This window comes from Microplitis mediator, chromosome 8, assembly GCF_029852145.1.
Source record: "Microplitis mediator isolate UGA2020A chromosome 8, iyMicMedi2.1, whole genome shotgun sequence".
Taxonomy (NCBI): Eukaryota; Metazoa; Arthropoda; class Insecta; order Hymenoptera; family Braconidae; genus Microplitis; species Microplitis mediator.
The window spans coordinates 9,439,071-9,465,697 of record NC_079976.1 but is presented as its reverse complement, the minus strand read 5'-3'; the positions used below and the strand labels follow the sequence as shown (position 1 = coordinate 9,465,697).

The 26,627-nt window shown below is 29.3% G+C and overlaps 3 protein-coding genes and 1 long non-coding RNA gene across 5 annotated transcripts in view; 3 read left to right on the top strand and 1 right to left on the bottom strand.

Annotated features, from left to right (window-relative positions):
• Positions 1-385: 385 nt before the first annotated feature.
• Positions 386-2,513, top strand: LOC130673416 (mannose-1-phosphate guanyltransferase alpha-A). The gene is made up of 4 exons (XM_057478407.1): positions 386-544; positions 609-1,179; positions 1,250-1,523; positions 2,022-2,513. Exons 1-4 carry the CDS (start codon positions 505-507, stop codon positions 2,385-2,387), a joined length of 1,251 nt encoding a protein of 416 aa, XP_057334390.1. The 5' UTR covers positions 386-504; the 3' UTR covers positions 2,388-2,513.
• A 1,866-nt stretch (positions 2,514-4,379) lies between these two features.
• The window catches only part of LOC130673485 (uncharacterized), a 79,302-nt gene continuing 57,054 nt past the window's right edge, over positions 4,380-26,627 (bottom strand). For both annotated transcript variants that reach the window (XR_008990892.1, XR_008990893.1), the window contains exon 4: positions 4,380-4,666. This is a non-coding gene — a long non-coding RNA (uncharacterized LOC130673485). The remainder of the gene's footprint in view (positions 4,667-26,627) is intronic.
• On the top strand, positions 4,706-12,147 carry LOC130673481 (uncharacterized). Its single transcript, XM_057478500.1, has 7 exons — positions 4,706-4,861; positions 4,928-5,221; positions 6,696-6,887; positions 6,946-8,368; positions 9,443-9,677; positions 9,741-9,961; positions 10,754-12,147. Exons 2-7 carry the CDS (start codon positions 4,991-4,993, stop codon positions 11,086-11,088), a joined length of 2,637 nt encoding a protein of 878 aa, XP_057334483.1. The 5' UTR covers positions 4,706-4,861; positions 4,928-4,990; the 3' UTR covers positions 11,089-12,147.
• The window catches only part of LOC130673484 (protein disconnected-like), a 50,364-nt gene continuing 38,369 nt past the window's right edge, over positions 14,633-26,627 (top strand). The window contains exons 1-2 of the mRNA XM_057478504.1: positions 14,633-15,711; positions 17,694-17,775. Of these exons, the coding sequence (XP_057334487.1) occupies positions 15,646-15,711; positions 17,694-17,775 (148 nt within the window). The 5' untranslated portion in view covers positions 14,633-15,645. The remainder of the gene's footprint in view (positions 15,712-17,693; positions 17,776-26,627) is intronic.

The following is a 26,627-nucleotide window of genomic DNA, read 5'->3' as shown; positions in this document are numbered from 1 at the left end:
TTTCTACATGTGCATATTTTTAGTTTTTTTTTTTTTTTTTTCAATTGATTTGTTGAAAAAAATTCCCATATTTTTAATTGTCTACTAACTTCAGGATCATCAATAGTCGGCCTTTTTAGGGAACTCTACTTAAAATAAAAACTTTTAAGGATTAAATCTTAAAATGAAAGAATTTTTGCACGTTATCTTTACCGCGACCTCCCACGCACTCTGGCCTAGTCATACAGAGTCATCTGACACCCAATCCCTAAATTTCTTGATCATTCTTTAATGATAATGTCTTCTGGTTCTGATTTCGGTCTTTTATCAGGCCGTCACCCGAGACTCTAGACTTCACCAAAAAAAAATCATCAGAACAATTCACTTATTCCATCTGCCGGCTTTAAAAAATCATAAACAACAAAATAATATTACGTGTCAATATTTAATTTCGTACGTTTCTAATTAGACATATTTCGATAACGAGAATATTTACTTAGAAATATCGAAATAACTTCGGAAAAAATGTTAAAAGCCGTGATTTTGATCGGTGGACCGCTAAAAGGTAAATTTTATTTTTTAAATCCATTTTTGTTTTATTGATCAATAAATAAATAATCATTTTTTAGGGACAAGATTTCGTCCATTGTCTCTCGACATACCGAAACCATTATTTCCAATCGCGGGATTGCCGATGATTCAGCACCACATCGAATCATTGGTAAAAGTTAAAAATTTGACGGAAATCTTGATAATCGGTTCTTATAACGCCCAAGAGCTGGTAAATTTCGTCCAGGAGATGATAAATACTTATGGAATAAGTATAAGATACTTGCAAGAATTCACTGCCTTGGGTACTGCTGGCGGGATGTATCATTTCCGGGACCAGATCAGAGCCGGGAGTCCAGAAGGTTTTTTTATAATAAATGGAGACGTTTGCGCGGATTTTCCACTTGAAAAAATGATTGATGATTTCAAGGAAACTGGTGCCAGTCTGACGGTATTGGCTACTGAGGCAACTAGACTACAGTCGTTAAATTACGGCTGTCTAGTGCTGGGTAAAAATAATTCAATCGTTCATTATGTAGAGAAACCTTCGACTTTTGTGTCGACGATAATTAATTGCGGGATTTATTTGGCTACTGTTGATATTTTTCAAATAATGAGCGACGTTTTCTACTCGCACCAGGATAAATTTATGTATGAATTTTTTTGGAGTTGATCTTGGAAAGTTTTCCGTGGAAATAATTTTTTTGTCTGATTTTTTTAGGCTCAATAGCAATGGAAAGGACCCAGCTCACATATCACTGGAGCAAGACATTCTGACGCGGTTAGCGGGCACGGGGAAACTGTTTGCCTCGCAGACGAGTAAGTGGTGGTCGCAGGTCAAGACCGCGGGGGCAGCGATCTATGCGAATAGACATTATTTGAATTTGTATAGGTCCAAAAAACCAGAGAGACTGGTCCCAGCAGTTAATGGAGTCTGCAGTGTCCTTGGAGATGTTTGTATTCATCCAACGGCAGCTGTTGACAGGACGGCGGTGGTAAGTTTTGTTGGAGAATTTTTTGGAGTTGTGGGTACTCTTTCCAGAGAAAATTGAGTGCTTGATAAGAATATAATTATAATTACACGGAAAAAAAGAACTGTTGCTGCAACAGGACTGATCTTCTGAATACTAAAGGGCTTTCCTGTTGCAGCTACAGGGTAAGTCCGGTAGCTGTAATACAACTAAGCCCTGAAGCTGCCACAGGGTCATGTCTTGTCGCAGCTTCAGTTCTTTTTTCTCCGTGTATGTAAAAAAAATTTTTTTCGAAATTTTGTAAGTTTTGAGTTTTTTTTTTCTATTGAAGTATATTGATGTGGGTACTCGTTTCAAAGAGAATTAAATGATATAGAATAATCTCATATTAACAAAAAAAAAAAATTTTTTTGTTGAAAATTTTTCTGAAATTTTTTTTCATCGAAATATGAAGATGTGGGTACTCATTCGAAATAAAATGACATGATTAACAAGAAATTGATATTAATTTTCAAATTACAGTTGGGACCAAATGTCAGTATCGGACCGAACGCAAAAATATCAGCGGGAGTAAGAATCCGTGAGTCGATAGTACTAGAGGACGCACAAATACAAGCACATTCGATGGTACTACACAGTATTATAGGACGAGGTAGTATTATAGGAGAGTGGTCACGTGTAGAAGGTACTCCCTGCGATCCAAATCCCAACAAACCTTTCGCTAAAATGGAAAACCCTCCCCTGTTCAATATCAACGGAAAACTAAACCCCTCTGTGTCGATTCTCGGTACGAGTGTGCACTTGGCTCCCGAAAAAATTCTCTTGAACTCAATTGTCTTGCCGCATAAAGAGCTCACGAAAAATTTCAAAAACGAAATTATTTTGTGAGATATTTTTTTTAAAATAGATAATCAAAAAGACTAAACAGAGACTAAATGGAAGATAAATTTATATAAATATATATGATATTTTTTTAATGTGCAATAATGTATGATATTTGATATTAATTTGTAATTTTTACATATTGTATAAAGAATAATTATTTACAATTTACAAAATACTTTTTTTTTTATTATTACTTGAATGCTTAAAAAAATTTCTGATAGATATCGCAGTTATAGACTAATGCTACTTATTGAATTTCTTTAAGTTTAAGTGCCCGCAAGGGTAAATTTAAACCGGAAACAAAACACCAGTAATTGACTTGTAAGAAATTAATTTAAAAAATAATTACTCAGAGACTTTATGATAATATATCGTTGTTGATACTCATTTAACGCGAAATTTCGTATACTTTTTGATAACAAAATGCATTATTTTCTTTTATGAATTTTTGATTCCGAGTGTTCATATACAATCGTCTGGATTTTAAGTAGTTTTGATAAATAAATAATTACGCGATGTAGATCACTATTCAGTCATGTTAAGGCCATTCTCGGACAGCACCCTAACTTTTTAAAAAATTTCAATGACTTTTAACTGTCATAAGCGTATCAAAATTTTATCAATTAATTAAAAAAAAAAAATGAAACCATTAATTGAAAAAAGGACAATTACGCTGAGATATAGATTTAAAAAAAATTACATGCAGTTGATATCAATTGGGAGTTGAACGAAATTTGTCAAATAAATTTCAGTAACATCTTCATATCAATTTTATAATTCGAATTTTTTAATTCTGTAGGCTAAATTTTATCCAACAAATTTCGTTCAACTCCTAATTGATAACAGCTGCAAGTAACTTTTTTTTAAATTCAATACCTCGATGAAATTACGACTACGTTGTCCCTTTTTCGATTAAGGTTTTAATTTTTTTTTAATTAATTAATAACATTGTAATACGGTTATGACAGTTGGAAGTCATTGCATATTTTTAAAAAATGAGGGGGCACTGCCTGAGAATGCCCTTAATTTAAAAAAAGAATAAACTTCTTATTGTTGAATTAGTTATAAATAGAAAATGATAGAGATAAATTTTTGATCAAAAAGGAATATGAACTGACTGGAGTCTCTGTAACACTTATTGATTATAACTGACCGCGGATTATTTAATTATTATTATTTGAGGCAACAACTAAGTGAGCATCGTTTAAAGTTTGAAATCTCGACAACCGCGGAAAATAAATCCACTAAAAGTCGAAACGGTGTTCGGACATCGGGAACTCATAGAATATGTCTATAGTTATCGTTTAATATTTAGGCTGCTCTCAACGTCCGAGGAACAAACGATTTAAGACACCAACACTATCCGAGCTGTTGTTGATGCTTTGATTTAAATGAATCTCTGGATATTGCAAAGGACACGGAAAATATATAAAGTCGTCCCGAATGATCTTAAGAGCCGGCAGTTGGCTCTGATCTCTAAAACATGAGCGCAGGATAAATCCGCTTGTCTCCTAGATTATTTAGCGTTAAATCATTCGTCTATTTAATGATCTATAATTTATAAATACTTAAGTTTATTGTCTTGATTTACAAGACTCAACTTATCTACTCCATTTTTTTGCCTATAATTTCTCAATTTCAAACTTTGAACTCAAATTCCTCCTGAACTATCAAAGATACAATAAAAATGAATGGAAATAAAAAAATAGAGACCCAAATATTCTCATAAATTTTCATCTTAAATCGATATTTAAAGACATGTCTCTATTTTAAGATTAACTTTAATTATTATTCAATAAAGTAAAATTAAGTTTCTTTCTAAAGCGAAAACATTTTCAATTTTTCCGAAAAAAAAAAAAAAAATTTTCTACTTAAAAAAAAAAAATTTTTACATGTAAATTCCATTCAGGACATGCACCTGGATTTAAAAAGGACATTTCAGCTTAAGGCGTATTTATCGTAGGAGGATAAAATAACAAAATTCCTCACCTGAGTCTCTGCAGTCGGGTTTCTCTCTTTTTCTCACAAATTTCCTCATAGCCCCTACTTATTCACCAGCACACCTTTCAACCCCCTCCCCAGTAGTCTTTCACCAACATCAGTACATCCCCAATGTGTGTAAACACACACCAACACACACCAGCAAGATCAACAGGTAGCGCGAATTCTTTTCTCATCCGTGTCTTTAGCTTTTCATTCCTTTTTAAAAATATATATATATATCCATATATATTTATGTATTATTTTAAATAGTTACCATATAGTAAAATGTTAAGTGCTACCTGAAAATATAATTAATAATAAAGACAATAATAATTAATAACAAAAATAACAATAATAAATATTTATAAAAAAATAATAATAATAATTTCGTGATTAAATTATTTTATAAAAATCCGTTTGGTCCAGATCGACCAGCATTATCCAGGTTAAAAATGTCATTTTATACTCGATGTAAATGACACGTGAGGAATGTGGTAATTTTTAAAAATTATTTTTTTTTTTTTTAAAGACTTTTTATTAAAAAAAAATTTTTTTTTCAGAGTCAAGGGATGAAATAAATAATTACTGGTGCTGGATGATCCAAATGGGCACGGTGGCCCATTATGGCCCATCAGCATGTGCAATTAAATAACAATAATAATATTATTATTAATCAGCATGAATTTTTACCACTTTGTGATGTTTTGTTTAATATAATATCACTGGCATCATATTTCTGCGATGTTGTATTTGATTTGGCAATGGGTTATGCCCTAGCCAACCATCCGACAGCCCCAGCTGTCTTATTTCCAATTAGTATTATTTTAATTGTTACTTCATTAATTATTTCCCAGGTAATTATCATGATTATTATTAAATTTAAAATCGTTCTGGAGAAAAAAATTTTTAAGGATTTTTTGGGATTTTTGGAAGAAATGTGGGAGTATTTGGAGTCATTGTAAAGAAAATTTTTTGAAAATTGATAAGAGTCGATGCCGCAATCAAAATTTTCTTACCTTAATTTACAAATAACAATTAATAATTAATGGTGTCAAATTTTTGGTATTACGTCGAAAATATTGGTCGTATGAAAAAATTTTTCAAATAAAAGTTGTTCAAAATTCAATTTTATAAAAAAAATGTCTCTTACAATTTTTTATTAGGACTAATAAAAAAGCCGTAATTTCAAAATTAAAATTTTTATCATTAAAAAAAATTTGAATCATTCATTATGAATCTTAATTTTGGAATTACGGTGAAAATATTGGTCGTATAAGAAAATCATAAGAGACATTTTTTTTAGAAAATCAAATTTCCTACAACTTTTGTTTAAAAACTATTGTTATAAGACCAATATTTTCGCCGTAATATCAAACATTTGAACTATTTATTTCGAAATTAAAACAAAAATCTTGTCCCTTCTAGTGAGGGATAAATATATGAGTCTCATATTTATTGGGGATATATTTTTAAAATTTTTGTAGCCTACTTAATGGATAGGAGATAAATTCTAAGAAACAAAAATTTTAAAATATTTTTCGTGTCGTAAATTTATCAAATTTATATTCATTTATATTTGTGGAGAAAATTTCATGATTTCGAGAATGGAAGTGGTAATAAGTCGGAAAAAAAATTTGAATCTATTTCACTATATTATAGAACCAAATATATGACAATTTTTTTTTTAATTTATATCTATGCGAGTATTCATTTCACCAGAAATTCGACAATTTCCACGAAATAAATGTCAAAAAATTTTTAGAATACTTCGATCTTATCAACTCTACACAGTAAAAAACGAATCGTCAAAGTGTAAAAAAAAGCGTGTGTTAAAACTCTGAGTGTTGAATTTTTAACACTTTTGTGTGTCAATTTAACACACAGTATTTATCTTGTTTGAATTGTCGCAATCGATTGATTTTTTAACACACAAAAATGTTATTTTATATGAAAGTAACACTTTTTATATGTTACTGTGAAATCAACATACAAAATATGTTACAAGTAGTCTCGACCATCATAAAAGAATTCTTGGAAAATTTGTTACTTTTAATATATACGCGTGTAACTTTTTCAACACTTACGACATGTTAAAATACCATATAAATAAGTGTAAAACGTTCGTTTTACACACGATATGTGTTGATTTTGACGAATCCTTTTTTACTGTGTATATAAATGTGATATAAAAAATTTTTTTATCAAAACATATCGATGGGTACTAACTCCACCTCCACGAGACATTAAACATTGAACCCAAAAAAAAATCACTAAAAATTTTCTAGCCCATACCTTAAATATCTGAATACTAAAATTTAAAACTTTCAGCTCGTAAGTATCCGCTGGTACTTGTGGGGCGCCCGTGGAAAGCTGAACCCATCAACCGACACACCTTCAAAAAATTACCTTCGTAACTGGACCCTCTGGTGCGTAGTATTACTCCACACCAGTCAAGTCGGCGTGCTATGGCGCTATTTCAAATTATTCATCCCCGTGGACCTGACCTACGTCAAACACGAGGTAACTTTCCTTCCCCCTAAACTCCCAACTCTTAATTAAAAAAAAATTAATTTTTCAGGTCCGTGAATTGTGTGTCCTGCGTCTAATACACGCATTCTGTGAAGCAGCACCGATGCTCTTACTCCAGCTGTACCTCCTCTCCACCGGACTGACCTCCAAAGATTTACCTCGCGACCGCGTGGATTCCAAACTATCCGAGCTGACCGCAGTATCCGCGGGTCTGTCACTCTGGAGCGTCTGCTGGGCAGTAGCGAGCTTCAGCAAAGGGGCCGCGCGTCTCCGCAACCTTGAGCGCCTGGTCCTGACCTGGCTCGGGGTCCTGGCCCAACTAGCATGGCGCCTAGGGACCGTCAGTGCTCGTGTCGGTGCACTAGTTGCCTACGCCTCCCTCTACGGCGGTTCCTGGCTCCTAGTTGTTCTTGCCCTTCACTGGCTCTCTATGCTAACCTGGTTACTACTAACTCCCGACGGTCTTTTTCATGGTGGCGAGCGACTGACTCTTACCCGAAAAACTTTTCTTGCCTCTCTTCTCGCGTTTGTTTACGTCTTCGCGTACGTCAATCTCCACGAGACGAATCATCGTCAGAAAATGATTATTTTTTACACAGTAATGTTTTTAGAAAATTGTCTACTGATAAGTGTTTGGGCTATTGGTGCATCTTCAAGTGGACATGAACATAATCCAGGACCTGGATCAGGACCAGGATCTGGAACTGAACCTGGACCTGGACCTGGACAATTAGATCAATTGAGACCAATTACGTTGGTTTTAATATTGATGGCGTTATTTTTTGGAGGATTATTTTTTATGGGACTTTACTACCGATTTTTTCATGTAAGAAGACTTGGGTATGAAGCGGGGGGTAGAATGAACACGAGTAATAGTTTTAATATGGATGGAAATGCTGACAAACAATTTCAGTACAATTATAATAATAATAGTAATAATAGTAATAATAATAATAATAATAATTATGACAATAAAGTTGTTAATGACGTCCAGGTTGTGAGAAAAGTTAAACTGAGCAATAGTGGAATCCCAGGTGTCTTTAATTGCCGGTTCACTAACCCGACGGTAGTTGCGCTTAATAGGAAAAAAAAGAAACCGACAAGTTTTGTTCCACCGCCGCACACTACTGCGGGTTTGGGATTTTGTGATAAGAATTATAACACGAGGCAGCTGATTCCGTTTTGGAAGAGGCCGCTGAATGAGGACGAGGAGGACTGGAATGCTAAAGAGTGTCAGAATGCTAAGGAACAGAGTGTGCAGCTGGGAACGCTTAATGTTCATTTGATAAGAGAGAAGTTGAGGGAAAAGAAACAGCAACAGTTGAGAGAACTCAGAGCTATTCAGGAAGAAATTAAAGAGGGAAAGTTGGTACCTCCTGGAGGGACTAGTAGTGATGCTTCAATCACGGGAAACCCGCCACCGCAGAAAAAATTGCAGCCTAATAATACGCTGGGGTTCGCTAATGGGCTGGGTGAGTTGGATTTTTTTTTTTTTTTTGAAAAAATTTAAGGTTGTGGGTACTCATTCCAATGGAAATTTTGTAATTTCAATAAAGATCGTGTTAATTTTTTAAAAAAATTTTTTTGAAAATTGTAATTAAAGTTTTTTCATGATACCAGCATCGAAACTTAAAGTTTCAGTGTCTCTACAGTCAGTCGAAACGAAATAATTTCAAGCTGATGCTGCTAACTGCTAGCGAATTCGTAATTCACAAATAAGTACCTTCATACAGCGGGCAGAAACATGCGTGTTAGTTATATTTAATGTTCATTTGCAGCCTTATTACTCTTATTTTTTTGTTGTCACTTCAGTTTACTCATTTCATTTTTTAAGTGACAGTTTTAATTAAGTAAATAAAATTACTAAAAATGAGCGAAAATAATATTTTTGTCTTATTTACTATTTAATAAGTGACTGTAAATCACAGATTTCTCATTCTCTCAGTTTTCCGCATCATCGGTTTGAAATTAACTTATTTCTTACTTGCTTCTGACACTGAATCTTGAAGTTCCGATGCAGGTGCACTGAGAGAAAAAAAAATTAAATTCAGGTAACCATGTTTACTTGACTCATAATACTGAAAACAAGAAAAAGTTTACTACATCGAAGTATAATATTTCTTATCTTTATAACAATTGTTTGAATCTACTTATAAATTTCTACAGACAATGCATTTTTACTAAAATTAAGAAGATATTTACTCGGCACTATTTAAGTAAAATAATACTTAAATCAAGAAATTTTACTTGGAAATATACACTTTTTTCTCTCAGTGTGATCATGAAAAATATGGTGTGTGACTCAGAACGAAACACGATTTTAGACAGCGGGTGATTTTAGCCCTCGTCTAAGGCTCGGGCAGCCAAGCTCCCTAGTCTGAAATTGTCTTGTTTCATCCCTTGTCACACAATGTACTATTATTTTATTATAAACATGGGGTTGTGTGTGTTTGTAAAAAAATTTTAATCTGAAAATTTGGGTTGTGGGTATTTGTTTAAACGAGAATTTAAAAATATGAAGAGTAAAATGAATGAAAAAATTATAGGAAGCACGATAGCTTTAAGCCCAACGGTATCAGCATCCAATGGAAACGTTAATGGGTTAGAAAATGTGCCAACACAATGGCCGCCGATAAAAATGCACTGCCTTGTACCACCAGCACCACCGAATTATCATGTGATGGGTAATGGGTGGAAACGCGAGCGTCCAGAGACGCCGGAAATTCTTCTGGCCCCGCGATGTCTTCCACATCACTATCCTCACTGGACTTCGAATCAAAGGTAGATTTTAATGGCTAATTTTAAATGAATTATTACTTTGACACGGAAAATTTGTTGTTTTAGATTAAGAGGTCAAAATAATGATGAAGATAGTACAAAAGAACCTAATGATGATGAGCTGAGTGATTTAGAAGGTAGTCAGGTATCATTACCACGTAGCTACACGTTACCACGTGAATTTAAATATAATAATTCAACAAATAATCCTACACGTGAACGGCGAATTAATATTAGTAAAGTTCAATCATCACGTTTTTACTTGCCCTCTACTAATAGCTCTGATGGTAAGTTTGTTATTTTTTATTTATAACAAATGAGGCAAACTACGTAGTTTATAAATTTATATCAATAAAATAATTATTGTTTTTGAATTAAGTGACAAATTTCCTTTGAAATGAGTACCCACATCGCTATATTTAAAAAGAAAAAAATTTTTTTTTTTTAATTTTTTCCCTCAGAATATATGTGATGTGGGTACTCATTCTAAAGGAAATTGATTGAAGAATAAGATATTAATAATTAGATTGATAAAAAAAAAACAATTTTGAAAATAAATGAGTGTGAATGTAGCAGACATTAGACAAATTCAAAATTATAAATAAATAGAGTAAATAATTTAAAAAATAATATTTATAAAAAATGCACTTATTAATTTCAAAATTTTTTAAATGCGCATTTTTTTTTAATTTTATTTTATTAAGTATTTACTCTATTTATTAATAATTTTAAATTTGTCTGACGTCTGCTACATTCAGACTCATGAAAATAAAAAAAATTGAAGAATTGAAAAAAAGTCTTTTAATCCAATAATTGTAATTATTTTATTGAGTATAAAATTTTCTGTAAAATCAGTACCGACATCAATATATATTTTATATTACTATACAAATTTTAATTAGCTAACAAATTCATTATTCTTTTTGTTACAATATATTTGTGTGGGTACTTATTTAACTGATGAGTGAATAAACCACACATTGAAACTATAAATTGACCGTTAGTGAGTGACTGGGTAATTTTGTCTCAGTTTATTGTCATCAATAAATCTATTAATTAATTATATCAAAATTAAACAGGTGACGTAGACAGTGCGGACAATGAAGATGAAACGGATACAGAATTACATCATCAACAGCATCATCATCAACGTGACCATAATAATAAGCACACTAATATAGATAATAATACGAAGCAATATATTTTTACGGATAATCGGCAATTATCTCCACAAACGACAGCTATTGATAATAGCTGTCTAAATACAACAGACAATCTCAATAACAGTACTACGTCAACTGCCGTCAATTCCTCAATTGATAATGATAATTTAGATTGTTATTTAAATAATTCTTACGGCTCGCGTGTCAATCAATTGCTCAAAGCTAAAGTTAAACACGAGACTAAATTATAAAGCATTTTTACTTTATTTTTAATTACTTATCAATTTTCGGTACAAGTTAATTTGATGCTGAGGTAGATTTTAGGACAACTGGATTTGTGCATTACTAGGCTCTGATTGGTTAAGATTTAGGACTTTTTAAAACGATACCGGTCTGTAAAAAAAAATGTTGGAGTATTTAAAAGAAGAGACTTTAAAACGAACAGGGGGATAAATAATTTTTTAATTTATCGAGGATTATTTAGATTTTATTATCGAAAAGAGATAAGTTATAAATAGTTTATAATTTTGGGTCTTCTAACTTCTGGGGTATCGATTTTTAAAAATGTTTTTTTTATCGGTTAGTTACAGACCGAGTAATTTGTTAAATAACTTGTGAGAATTAAAGATAATTTGAGAGTCGGATTATTTTATTTCGCTCATTACTCGGATTGTTATTCCTTCATTTTTATTAATTTTTTTAAAAATCAATAGACCTGAGACTGAAAACGAATAAAGGACCGAGAAAATTTATAAAAAAAAAAAAAAAAACGTTTTTTGTTACAAAATTATCATTGGGATGATAAATAAAATTTAAAAAACTCTTAAATTCAAAAATCGGCGCCGAAGAGTTTAAGTTAAATTAAATAAATCGAGTGCCACGATCTGGTTTTTGAAAAAATATATATTTATTTATATTTTGGTGGTAAACTTTAACCCACTCATTATTTTATATTCCTTAAAATTTTTTCGATCCAATTATTTATTTGAAATAAAAAAATCTAGAGACAGATAATTAAATCGAATATTCCAGCCCTTGGGTTTTGATTTTAAAAAATCTATTTAAATAAATTAATTAGAGCCAATAATTAAATAACATCGGATTACTCGCACCCCTTGTACAGAAATAACCCCACTCTGTTTGAAATAAAAATTAAATAAAAATGGTTAAAGAGAAATTAAAGACTGGATGATTGGCTCGCTCATTGCGTTAAAAATAAATAATCTATTAATTAGTTATTTAAGCTAGTATTAAATAAAATATAATTTTTATATCCGTCCATCAAAGGATACTGTGTACTATTTAATAAAAATATTTTTTAAAAAAATATATTTAAAATTAATAATCTGTAGCCGATTTATAGTAAAATAGACGACTGGTAAATTAGGATGAAACTGTTGAGTAAAATTGCCTGAATGGAATTCATCCCGTTCAATCAGGAACTGATGGGCTCGCGAGCGAGTGAGTTACTCGTAATCACGAGTGAGTAAAAGGGTGAGAGTATAGGAGAGGGTGAGAGTGGGAGTCAGGAGGGAGTAAAAAAAGTAGTGATTTACTATCGAGTACCTGGGATCTGTTGGCACGGCTCTTAGCCCACCTCAACCTGTCTACATACACATGTGCTGTATTTCACATACACATACATACATATATACCTAAATATATATATATATATATAGTCCAGTAAGTTTGTATCCCACAGAAAAGCACTCATCCACATCCTGTGGGCATTGACTATTGATCAGAAATTCACTGGCTACGATATTAGTTTTTTTTTTTTTACATTTCATCAATATGGTCTTCAAATAAGTCTATCGTTCAATCAATTAATAGATTAATTAGATTAATTATAATCATTAGTATTTATATTTTAATGAAAAAAATTTTGTTTTTAAAACATGATACTGAAGTTAGCCGACGTCTGATAATTTTTGGATTTTTTTTTTCAACAAATAAATTTAAAAAAAAAATTAAACCAAAAATATACACATGTAGAAAATTAGAAAAGCTAAAGGTACAATTTGTTTTTTTTTCTTATAGTTTGTCTTTTTGTAAAAAAATCCAAAAATTGTTAGACGTCGGCTAACTTTAGTATCATTTTAAAATTGCATCCATTTCTTTTATTTAAATAATTGGTAACTGAAAATCTAACAAACTGAGACTTGTTAGGCTCGAAATTTGTCAGACTTTTGGCTACAAATATGAAAAAAAATTTGTCGGAATATTTTGGTTAAATACCGAGATATTATTTCTTGAACTCCGAAAGAAAAAAAATAAAAAATGAGAAAATTTATTAATTATTTTTTTGTAATTACTTTCATTAATATTAATTATAATTACGTAATGAAAATAATTATTGAAATGAGTAGTTAGACACGTAGAAATCATTCATTGAGCAGAATGAAATTAACCCATACCATATTATACGATAATATCTTTGTTATGTGCTTTAGGAAAGGAAATAGCTGTCTTACTCGAACCCCCTGAGCTTTAAGCTGAGGGATGAAGGAGGGGGGGGGGGGGTTACGAGAGACGAGTAAAATCATAGTGGCTAGGTTAACCCATGAACGTATAACCGAGTACGTACGAGTTTAACCGTGACTTGCCGAGTGACCTCGCTCAGGGTGGAGTTAAAAGCTTCAATGTTCGGATTAGAATGAGAGCGCGGGTTAAGAAGGGAGTGGGCGGAGTCTGCGAGGAAGAGCTTGTAGGGGAAGCTTTTATGGGGTGATATATTTCGGAGGGGTAAACATAGATTTTTCCATCACAGACAACAAAGAAAAGATTGGGCTCTCAAAAAAGCTTGAGCTTCGAGAGCTTTGCAGCTCTGGCAATTTTCTGTCTGGGAATTTTAATACTTTCTTATAAATATTTTAAAATTTTTAGATCATTTTCTTTAATAAAACAATTTTTTTACCCTTTTTTTTTTACAGAAACTCAAAATTTGTTAAAAGCTCAGTGTATAAATTAGTATAAAAAAAATTTTTAAATAAAATTTTGCTAAAAACCAATCGACTACAGATAAAAGGTAACAAATTTTCTGAAAAAAATTTTTGAAAAAACCATCGCTAAAATCAATGTTCAATTTAAATGATACTGAAGTTAGCCGACATCTAATAATTTTTGAACTATTTTTCAAAATGATAAATTATAAGAAAAAATATTTGAAAAAATTGCACCCACAGTTTTTAAAATTTTCTAAAAGTGCATATTTTTAGTTTTGTAATTAATATGTTGGAAAAAAAAATCCGAAAATTGTTGATTCTGTCAATTTCAGGATCATAAATTAAAAAAATTTCAAAAGTTAAAATTTAAAAAAAAGCATGCAATTCAATAAAAAAATTTTGAAAATAAGTTTCTTGATAGAGCTTTATAAAAAGCTATAAATTTAAAAGAAAATTTTTTTTTAATTTTCGAATTTTTTTGACATTAACATTCGCTGCGTCAGTCAGTCAATAAAAGCCTTTAGCGTTTAAGAAAAAAATTTGCAAGCTCTCGAAATTTCTATAAAAATAATTGACTTGAGTCAAGAAATCGTTTGTTTCTTAATTTAAAAAAATTCACTTGACTTAATCTAATCTTCTACTCGCCATTATTTTTTCCGGTAGTAAAAATTTTTTTTCAAACGTAAATCTATAAAAGTAAATTTCTAAAAATTAAAAGCTCAAAGCTCAATATTACCAAATAATATTTATCCGAAAAAGTAAGAGTGGGGATTAAAAGTGAGAGTAAGTGGGGAGTATGCGCACGCATCGCGCATGCGCATGACCACTAAAAATTAGTAGTAAGTCCAGGACTTGCACAGCCGGTCTCGCCAGTCCGCTTGTCACCGCATCCTAACTTCGATGTGGAATAAAAACTTGAATATTTCATATAAATAAATATTTATAAATTCAAAAATACATATAGACAACTGTATATTTAATATATATGTACATAAAAATGTCCGAGGACAGCGAAATAACCTGGGACACAAAAGTAATTAAGTAGTATAGAGTAAAAAAAAAACCAACAAGTAGTAAAAAAAAAAGTTGGCGATGAGGAAGTGAAAGGTGTTTTAAATTGTGTTGAAAGTCGTGATGAGGATTGTGTCACGGTTTGGATACGAGTACTACGAGTACCGTGTTACTTGTAAGGATTATTTATTAATAATAATTACAATAATAATAGTAAATTATTTAAATAATAATAATAATAATATTCCCGGTAAAGTAATTAAAAAAAGTGTAATAAGTGATTTTTACAATAAAAATACGACGCGGTGGCACGATTGGAGGACTGGTGGTCTTGCAAGACTCAAGAGACCGGCGTCCTGGTCATTAACCGGCACCTAACAATGTCTGGATCTATATATTTTTATTAATTATTATAAATATTCATTTTATATTTTTATTTTAACGTAAATAATTTAAAGCGTATAAATAAATTTTTAAATATTTTAAATTTTTAAATTATTGTGTGATTGAAAAATATTTTTTTGTGATTTGTTTAATAGTTAGTTGATTTGTTTGATGATTTGTTGATTCATTAATTGATAAATTAATTTTTTTAATTGATGAATTAATAAAAGAGTTATCAGTTGATGTTGAGGGAGAAAATGTGTTGGCTGGGTTTTTATCGACTGAGTGTAATTTTATTATTTAGTTGTATTATTTATAAATTATAATTGGTTTGTTATGAAATAAAAGTTTGGCGGGAAATTTAAAATGAAAATGGGTGATTCTGAGTGGTTTTAATTTATTGGGGGAGGGAGAGTGGAATTGTTTATAGTTGAGTGATTTTTATAATTAACTGGTGGTCTACTAACTATGCTCAAGTTTTTAACGCACAAACTGAGGACCCACTCGATTAACGAGGATCCGAATCATGAAAAGGTGAGAAAAATTATATTTTTGTAAAAAGGCTTCGATTTTTTTTTTGTTTTATTTTGGGAGTACGAATTTTGTAGTATGGAGTAATGTTTTAAGAAATTCACGATCTGTACACAGCAAAAATAATAATATCAGTAGATAAATACGAGTGTGAACGTAGCAGACATCTGACACATTTAAAATTATAAATAAATAGGGTAAACAATTTAAAAAGTAACATTTATTAAAATTGCACTCATTAATTTAAAAATTTTTTAAATACGCATTTTTCTAAATTTTATTTTATTAATTATTTACTCGACTGATTAGTAATTTTGAATTTGTCTGGTGTCTGCTACATTCACACTCATAATTAAATGATTGATATGTTGAATTTTTGTTTTATTCAATTTTTAATTTGCTGAGTCTTTATTATAACTCCAAATTAAGAAATGATGATTGGAAATAAAAATACAATAATGGTCCGGAAGTTAACAGACAATCAACAATTTTCATTTTTTTTTTCTTTTCAACAAATCAATTATAAAAAACTAAAAATATGCACATGCAGAAAATTTAAGAAACTATAGGTGCAATTTTTTAAAGATCCTGATCTTGGCAGACAAAAATTTTCGATTTTTTTCAACAATTTAATTAAACAACAAAAAAACTAGAAATTAGCATATGTAGAAAATTTTAAAAACTATAATTGTAATTTTTTTTTCAATTTATCGTTTTTCAAAAATCAAAAAATTATTGATTGGCTAATTTCAGTATCATATTTTATGTTAAACTTATCATTTAAAAAAAAATACAGAAATTATTAGACATCGGCTAATTTATGATCTTGAAGTTAGCAAACAGTTTACAATTTACGAATTATTTTTGCAACAAATCAATTACGAAGAAAAAAAAACTAAAAATTTGCGCATGTAGAAAATTAAAAAAGCTGCAGTTGCAATTTTTTGAATATTTTATTTTTTTATAATTTATCGTTTTTAAAAAAATTCAAAAATTATTAGACGTCGGCTAACTTCAAGTCCCAAAAAAATATAAATTTTTTGATCAAATATTTTCTTAAAATTTTTTTTTTCCTGTGTACAGTAAAATAAAAAAAATATCATTAATAGAGGTCATTATTTTGGTAATCAAGTTTTAATTAAATTGTAAAAAAATCAAATTTGTATTTTTCAAATCGAATCTTTCTTAAAAAAAAAAATTTATCATTGAAATTGTGGAAAAATTATGAAAAATTAATAAATTTTTGAATTTATTTTACATCAACTTTTTGTAACTTTTTTTTTTTAATTACAATATTTATTGTTAATTGTTATCAAGCAGGTAACTCCAACCAGTAAATATATATTAAAAAAAAAAGTTAATGACTTATTTATATATAAATCTCGAATAAATGTAAACATAACTTTGGTCTAATAAAGTCATAAATTAATCCCAACTAAATATTAATTAGTGTCAATAAAAAACAACTTATAATTTTATATTAAATCCTAAAACCCCGAGTTCATTTTTAATTTGGAAATTTTCCAGATCTCCCAATAAATTTTACATGGTCTCATTAATTAAGTTTATGTTGTTCTAAAGCATACGTATGAATTAATAAAAAGTTAACTATTAAGTTTTTTAATTTATAAATTACAAAAAAAAATCTTTATTTAAGGTACGCATGTTTTCAGAACAGGTTAACGAACGGTATAGAGCAAACGTTAGTAGAATGGTCTAGTATTCACTCTATACATATATATGTATATATATATAACAATAAAGCTGGTCATACACGAGAAACTCAGAATAGGGAACTAAAGTTGTAAGGGAGATCTTTATATTACAGGAATTTATGTACATATATATATATATATATACGTATCTATGTATATATGAAAAAAAAACATTCGAAAAATAAAATGTTTGAGCAAATTTTTATAATAAATTTGAATTAGATCAAAAATAAAAAATTTTTTTATTTGAAATTTGAATTTGGTTATTAGGTGGATGATGACCATGACTCAGGAACAGAGTCTGATGACGAGTTTCAAGATGGAATTGACGTTTCCATCGAACCATCGAGTCGTAAGTAAATTTAAATTATTTACATTTTCTTAACGAAGTAAAAATTTGATGTACTTGAAGATCGGAACGTTTTTCACGCAATGAGAATGAAAAAAATTTACATAATTTGACTTACAAGTCTGAATTATGAAATGAAAACAAAAATTTTTTTCGCTCCGAGAAAATTGTCGCTTCCAATTCATAATGTAAAAAATTTTTTTGGGGCGAGTAAAAATTTTCGCGCCAAAAAATCTTTTTTTTCTGTGTATAGTCTCCGAAAAAACGTTTATCTTAGGGGACAACCAAGATATGAATTTTAAAAAATTGAGCTACTTAATGCCCTAATCATTACGATAATTTGGAAACTTGACTCTCCACCTCCGACATCTCAAAAACAGTTCAAAATGTATCAAACTTCCTATACTGTTTTTTTAGCAAATCTAATAATAAAAATAATGAACTCTCAATTAAATTTTCACGATGATAAGGAGCCAAGATTCTGAGATTTGAAAATTTATCTATTCAAATTTTCTCCCTAAAAATCTTTAATCCATTACCTTACAAGACAAATATATACTCACAAATATCATAAAACAAAAATAAGAACAATAATAATGATATAAATACCATTACAAAGAAAAGAAAATTTTTTTTTTTCCACAAAAGTGATACATTTTTTACCTTTTCCATCCATATGCGCACGTTTTATATATTTTATATAAAAAACCAAAGCTTTTACGTCATGTAATATTTCAAGTGAGATACTCAGATAATATTTAAAACCTTACTACTTAGTTTTGTTTTATATTTATATTTATATATGTATATTCTCATATATATATGATATACCTTATTCTTCTCACAATTCACAACTTGCTCTTATTCACTTGGTTTTTATTTGTCTCACCTTACCTCCCTTTATCTTTAATCCTTACATACCATGTATATATATATATAAAATTAATTTATTCTTTTCCTCCCACGAGACTTTTTTATCTTCATTTGAATCTTGTGAATTTTGCTTCAAACAATCACTTCTTATTTTTATGCAGAATTTCAACAAATGTTGTACTTTAGATTATTTATTAATTTAATTATTTTATTGTATTATGAATTTAATCCATTTTTTTTTTTTTTAGTAAATTCTATAGAAATCTGATTATTGCATTTGTTTTCATTGAACAATTTTTATGAAATATTGTCATAATATTGCACACCTCGAACGCGAAGCGGAAAAGTAGTGTTCTACTGTCACAGAATTTTTTATTTTCAATTATTAAGAAGATTTCAAAATACCAATGGTTTAAAAATCTATATAGATACACATGGTTTAACGCTTCTTTCCGTTACCATAGTGTCAAAAATTTAAATCATTTCCTAATAATAAAATTTTGTCAATACTTTTTTATTCGGAAAATCACTCGAAACAAGTTTGAAGATGAGTAAATCAGCCGATTGATTTTAAAAATATCGGTCATTTTTAATTTAACAAATAAAAAAAATTCTGGTTTTATGACTTTTTTGTATAATAATTTTTTAATCTCGCGACTTAGCTAAAGTTTGTCAAAAGTACATAAATTCTAATTGATTTTTTACTTATTTTAGGTGGGTTCAAAATTTTCAATTTTTTTCTTTTTATATTCATCTTCTATCCCAGCTGCCAGATAACAACTTTTATTTCTTTATACTTTCCCTTCTTTCCCTTTTTTGTCATTACATTGAATATTAAATATTGATATTGATTGGGTGATTAATTAAATTGTAAATGCATGAACTCGCGATTACAAAGAGCCGAAATAACGATCAATCATGTTGAGGCTTTTCAACAATATCTAACATCTTATGTATGAAATTATGATATTATATATATTTAGAAGATTATTAATCATAAGTGTCGTAGAAAATTGAATAATCGAATATCATAATTTAACAAAGATACGAGTTTTTGATGTCGATTTTATCAGAATTTTATATCCTGGAATGCAATTACTGAAAAAACTCCTTCAAAGGATTAATTTTTTACTCATTAAATTTAATACGATAAGTATCTCATTGAATTCCATTATATTCTTAATAGTTTAAAAAATATTTAAATTTAAAACTTCAAAAGTAATTCCCAATATTTTTACTTCTATTTTTTTTTAACTTCCCGCTAAGAAAATTGGAAATTTTTTAAAATTCTGGAAGTTCTTGGTTTCGATCCGATTTTAGAAAATCGAATTTCTATCAAATCTTGACATTTTGAGGTTCTAGGAAGCTATTCTGACTAACTTCACGATGATGTCCGAGTGTATGTGGGTACGTACGTACGTATGTATGTAAATACCTGTATCTTTAGAACGAATGAACCGATTTGATCTTTAAGATGTCATTCGACGCGGCTTGTTAATATCTAGGAGCTGTGAAAAATTGAGCTTGATCGATCAAGTGCGTTCGAAGATATTCCAAAAATAAAATTTTTTTAAAAATGGTTTTTTTTTAGATAACTTTTAATATTCTCAATGGATCGATTCCAAAATCTAATCAGCTCTAAAACCTTAGAGGCGCGTCGAATGCCATCTCAACCATCAAAATCGATTCATTCGATCAAGAGAAACCGAAAACGAAAGAATTCAAAAAAAATTTTTTTTTTAGTTTTTTGGAAATTTTTCAAAAACGACTTGATAAATCAATTTCAAAATTCGGTCAGCTTTAGAACTTGATAAAACGCGTCGATTGCCGCCTCAGCCGTCTCAATCGGTTAATTCGTTAGAAAGATATTGTTGATAAAATAAATAGTAACAAACGTTTTTTTTAAAAACAACGGCCTACAAAAGTATTTTCGAGCTCCTTGAGCTCGAAAATGTATTCACAACAATATTTTCGAGCTCAAGGAGCTTGAAAACAGCGGGAAGTTTTGGGGCTGGCCCGCAGGATCAACCGATAGACAAATTTTTTTTTTCAATTCATATCTCCGTCAATTCTATCGAGTTTTTCAAGTGCTTCCTTTTTTTGTCTTTAAATTTCCGACAAAAAATTTCTTATTAATTTTTATCATATTTCTAAAAATTTTCTAGATATTTAACTTGAAACCTTTAGCTACAAATGAAATTCATTTTGCGAATTTTCAAACATTTAAATATTATCAATTGCATAACATATGTGTTAATAAATAATGTTAATAACGTTCTTATCTTATCCATTATACTCTTTACGAAGAATAATAGCAACAGCAATAATAATAATAATGATAAGAATAGTAATAATAATAATAATAATGAAAAACTTGGAGATGGTTAACCGGCGATTAGATACGAGTTCCCACACTTGTGTACACACACGTTCAAGTTCAAGGCCGTGACTTTAATAATATATCACATATTTTAAATATTTTATTCTATAAATATATAAATATCAATGGACTTATGAAACCTTTTTTTACAATTCTAATTATATTGTATAACTAAATTATGCAATTAAATATATAAAGTGCTTTGTTTAGAAAATTTGAATAATCGATCAAATAAAATTATAAGAATTATTTATTATTATTATTATTATTATTATTATTATTATTATTATTATTATTATTATTATTATTATTGTTATTGTTATTGTTATTAAGAATAAATAAAAGCTTTAATAAATCCATTAAAAAAAAAAAAAAACATCAAATTTTATTAAAATTTAAATTATAGGGTAGAGGTTCCGTTTTTGACCATTTTTGAACACTTGAAAAATTTAAATAAAGTAATTTGTGAAAGACGCAATGACGTAATTAATTTTCGAAATATGTACAGAGATACTTTTATTACACTGTTATAATGGATATTTTACTTTACATTTTTTCAATAATTAAAATAAAGTATTAAATGTCCAAAAATGGAGCAGTAGCCACAAATGGTACTTCTACCCTATATATAAGGATCTTCAAATTTAAATTCTGACTAAACTATTGAAAATGTAAAAAAAATCATTGAATACAATTTTGTAGGAAACAAAATTTTTAATAAAAATATATCTAATGACTTAAGCTATAAAACAATTAGTTTAGATGATATTTAAATTGAAAATCATGTTCTAAAATTCATTAATTGTGCTTGAAATTTTACCCATGCATCGGAATGGATGAAATAAAACCCTATTCATCATTTTATTAATATTATTGTTATTATTTTTTTGTTAAAGAGTATCAAGCTGATGTTTTATATATTATGTAAAATATATTATTATTGTGCAACATATTAAAATTACGTTAATCATTATGCTGCTGAATAATTAACTTTATTATTTTTGTATAAATTCATCTGATTTTACTCGTACAGTATTCAAATAAATACATAAAGTAGTTTATACTGAGTACATAATTATTTCGATACCTTTATCTTAGTTGTTATTTTATGTATATTTTAATAAAGTTTAGAATAGCGTAGATTGTAGAGTCAATGCATAATAATAATAATAATACGTATATGTATATATTTTTATTTATATAGGCAGGGTCAAGTGAATGGGAACAATGATAAAAAAAAGTTTCTACTTGATCTTCAATAGACAAATCTGTTATTTTGTTTTTATATTTTAAGGGAGGTCTGCACTTTTTTCTCCATTACACTCAAGAACGGTACTATACTTGTTGCACTTGCGCAATACGATAGAAACTTTGGCAATGTTTTTCTCAGAAATAAAATCTCTCAATACAAATTGCGACTGCACATTGATGCACTACTGTTTAGTCTAGCGAAGTGTGCTTTAATTTTATGACAATATTCGTTTGTTTAAAAGAAAAACTCGGCCAAAGTTCCTGATTACTGTTTTAGTGCAACAAAAATAATACCGTTCACCGACTTGGGTGCGAGAGAGAAAAGTAAGAACTCCTGATAAAGAAATGAACATTTTTTGAAAATGAAAACATAGATTGCTAGAATATAGGGTAATTCATCGAGCCTCGTTTTTACTTTTGCGTTTAGAGATTCTTTTTTTTAGAGAAAAATTTGGACAAAAATTACTATAGACCCTCCTTAAAAAAATAAAAAATTTCGGCAAAATGGCTCGATTCAAAAATTAAAAAAAAAATTACGTGTAACCTTCCTTGTTACTCTAGAGCATTTTTCTTGATCTTTGTCAATATTTTAATAAAATTTTTAAATTGTCTAAAAAAAATGTCATTTTTTGCCAAATTGGAACAGCTTCAAAAAATTTTTAGATTCAAACATTTTTTACAATTAATTTTAATGTAAAAGCTTAATGCTCAATCCTCATATTCATTTATATATAACAAAAATAAAATTATCTCAATTACTGTAATTATTTTTTTTTTTGTAATATTTTATAGACTGAATTTTTTTTTCTTTCAAATTCAAAATTTCATTTAATAAAATTGTAAAAAAAAACATATATATATATATATATATATGTTTTTAGATATGTATTGTAAGTGATAAAAAAATAGACAGCAGGAAGTTTGATTAATTTGCCAGAGTGATTATGTCGTACCGTGAAATCCATCATCTCTCTGTAATAATCGCGAATCAGAGATGAGTGAGTGATCAAACTGCCGGAAGCGATATAACGCTAGTTCGATACACATTTACACTCTATACATATATTCGTACGTCGCTATTCATACATATATATGTATATATAATCTAAACATGTGTTTCTGCATTAACGGAGCTATGGAGAATACGCTAGTCGGACTTATCTCAATATATATATGTATATATATATATATCCGCCCTTTGTCCTGCCTCCTTTGTTTTGCCAGATCGTTACCACAGGGTCTTGTGAGCAGAAAAAGAACCAGACATGATAAAAAAAAAATTATAACAACCTTTATATATTTTTATCTTTTTTATTTTGTTAAAAAAAAAAAAAAAAATTTATTGTTTCATTTTCTTTACCTATTTTTATTGTTTAAAATTGTTTTTTTTTTTTTTTCTTTTTGAAGTTTTAGGTTGAAAATGAAGATGATTATTTTTTTTTATCCCAGAAACTCGATGCTAGGGGCTTCAAAATGATTAAATTACATACGTGTGAAGTTTTATAAAAATAAAAATATTGTTTATATTTTTAGTTTTTAAAATTTGATATCTCGGATCCTAATTAGCATAACAAGCTTGTTTTCTTTGTCAGTAAATTTACTATCAATGTTATTGTATCATATTTAACCGTATGGCTATCAATTTTTTCATTGAATTCGCACTTATTAAACTAAATTTTTTAAAATTCATAGCTCGGTACCCAATTATTTTATGGGCCGTTCTAAGGACTTTTTTTTCGTCATAAATTTATCGACCAAATATGTCTGATGGAATTTCTTCTAATTTTAAAAATATATCAGCTCCAACTTTCTGTCATTAATCGTGAAAAAAACTCGACTGAACATAAAAAGTTTCCTAAAAAAAATAAAATAAAATCGATCGTCTTCCCCAGGTCCATACTCATGAGAGTCCTAAAACCCAGTGGTTAACCCTCAACTCACTTGTAAGAGTTTAGAGGCGTCAGTGAGTTTGGTCATCTATCCTATCTAGGAATTGAACTGGCGTATAATATAACCAAGTCTCGAATTCCTCTCGACCCACATTTGTCCTAACTCCTATTTCCCCTATCCTATCCTACACTGGCTCCTATCTACCTTGAGGTTGAGGTTGAAACACACTCGAGTCGTAATCAAGTCTCTTGAGGTTGGTACGCGAGTAGTACCGGGGGCTTCGGAGCTCCGGGAGCAGAAGCGGGAACGGGAGTAAGGAGTTTCCTTGTCGTTGTACTACTCTTATACTCTATAACAATACTATTTATACTATACTATCATACTCGAAGTAGAAGTGTAGTAGTTGTAGTTGGAGATGTCTGTCGGCCAGCATACTCTCGATCTATCGACTACCCACAGTTGAGATAGACAAGACTCATTCTAACCCGCTGATGGTAGTAGTACCCTCGTACAAGTAGTAGCGGTCGTAGTGGTTTATATATATGTATATATATATATATATATATATATATATATATATATATATATATATATAGATGATAGATAGTACTCGCTAAGGAGTTAGCGTATTATCGCTACTACTCGAGTCATGAGACAACTTTCAACACCAAATTGACTTTGTCTATCCGTCTATACAAATATTGTATCAATTTTTTTTTAATATCGTGAGACCTAATTATCGTACGGATTTTAATTTAAGGCTCATTTTTTTTAAATTTAATTTACTACTGTAAAAAATCGGGAGTAAATTCGGAGTGATTACGAATTTTATTTAAATCCGAAGTCACTTCGTCACTTGTTTTAAAAAAAATCACTTCGCATACGGAGTAAATAGGGAGTTTGTCTTTTCAGCAGAGTAATTTCAGAGTGATTTGGATTTTATTTATTCGGAGTTTGAATATTAAAATAAACTCCCCTTCGGAGTAAATATCACTCTGAGGGGATTAAATAAAAAAACAGTTGACCGCTTCGCATTCACTCCGGATTTAATCCGCGTTCACTCCGCAAATTTTATACAGTGTACAAAAAAGCTCTGATATAAATTTTTCATATTATTGATACTTTATAAGAATTTATCATTTAAATAATGAAACAAACATAGTCCAGTTAAAATACCAAAATTACTCAATTTACATAAAAAATCATATCCCAGCTTCTAATCTTCTGAAAAATTTATTTGATGGCTAATTTTTGCACAACTCTTAATGCGAAGCATTAGAGTGTACTTTACGATCGAAAAATTCAGTTTGCCTCTTTTTCGCTACTGTTTTTACTGTTTTACTCTTGTTAGTCCACGGAGCTTAACCAAGTTACACATCATCGGATAGAGAATTTAATAAGGATTAATTTTATTACTTATAAAGATCAATTTGATGCATTAAATAACTAAAAAACATTAAAATGTAAACAAAAATTTTCCCGTCAAGCAGTAGAAAAAGTGTCCGTAACCCGTAAATACAAAAATTCGGGAAAAAAGCCATTATTTGGATTACTTTTTTTTTTAAAAGATTATTTTAGGGCCGAAGAAGAAGTGCGTCATAAATGGCCATCAAATTCGGCCCCGTTTAATTATAATTAATAAAAAGAATTGAACTAATTTTGTATTTCTGTATATATTTTTTACATACACTTTCGTCACACCAGTCGCGCTTGCGCGAAAAAATACACCTGACTATTTTTCGGAGCGAAATTTGAATTTCTAGTGTAATAGAAAGGAAAAAAAAATTTTTCCTTGAAACTTTTATCGTTCATTTTTTTTTTTTGCAAATAAGCATTAAAAGTCGTGCAATTTTGGATTTACCAAACTATTTTTTTTATTTTTCTCTATAAAAAAGTATTCTATGAGTCTTCTCGTATTTTTGATGTCTTTCTTAATACCTGCACTCAAACAATTTATTTAAAAAATTTTCTATGAGTATTTTAAATTTATCGATATAAATTTTCAAAAATTCAAAACTCGACCTCTAATTAGTCAAAATATTATTTCGAGGACTCTGTATTTGGCTCAAATTCTCAACAAAAAATACTCGAACAATTTTTTTTTATTTTTATTAGTTCCTGAGTGTCGGAGCTCCAGTTCTTAAAAATGACCTGTAACTTTTTGTTTCATTTTTTAGAAAAAAAAAAAAAAAAAATACAATTGATATGAAATATTTGATATCCCCCGGGAAATTATTGAACTACCACATAAATAATGCACTAGATATTTTTATTTTGCTGAAGAAACTAAAATATTTTTCGTATATATTTTTTTTTTTACTTCTACCTCGCGGTCGTTTCGTGCTTCACTTTCTTTTATATACATATAATTTTTTTTTAAAGGATAGAATCAAAAAGCATCACATGTTAACGTGAACGATTTCAAGACCAAGAAAATATAATAAACATTTATGATGCGATT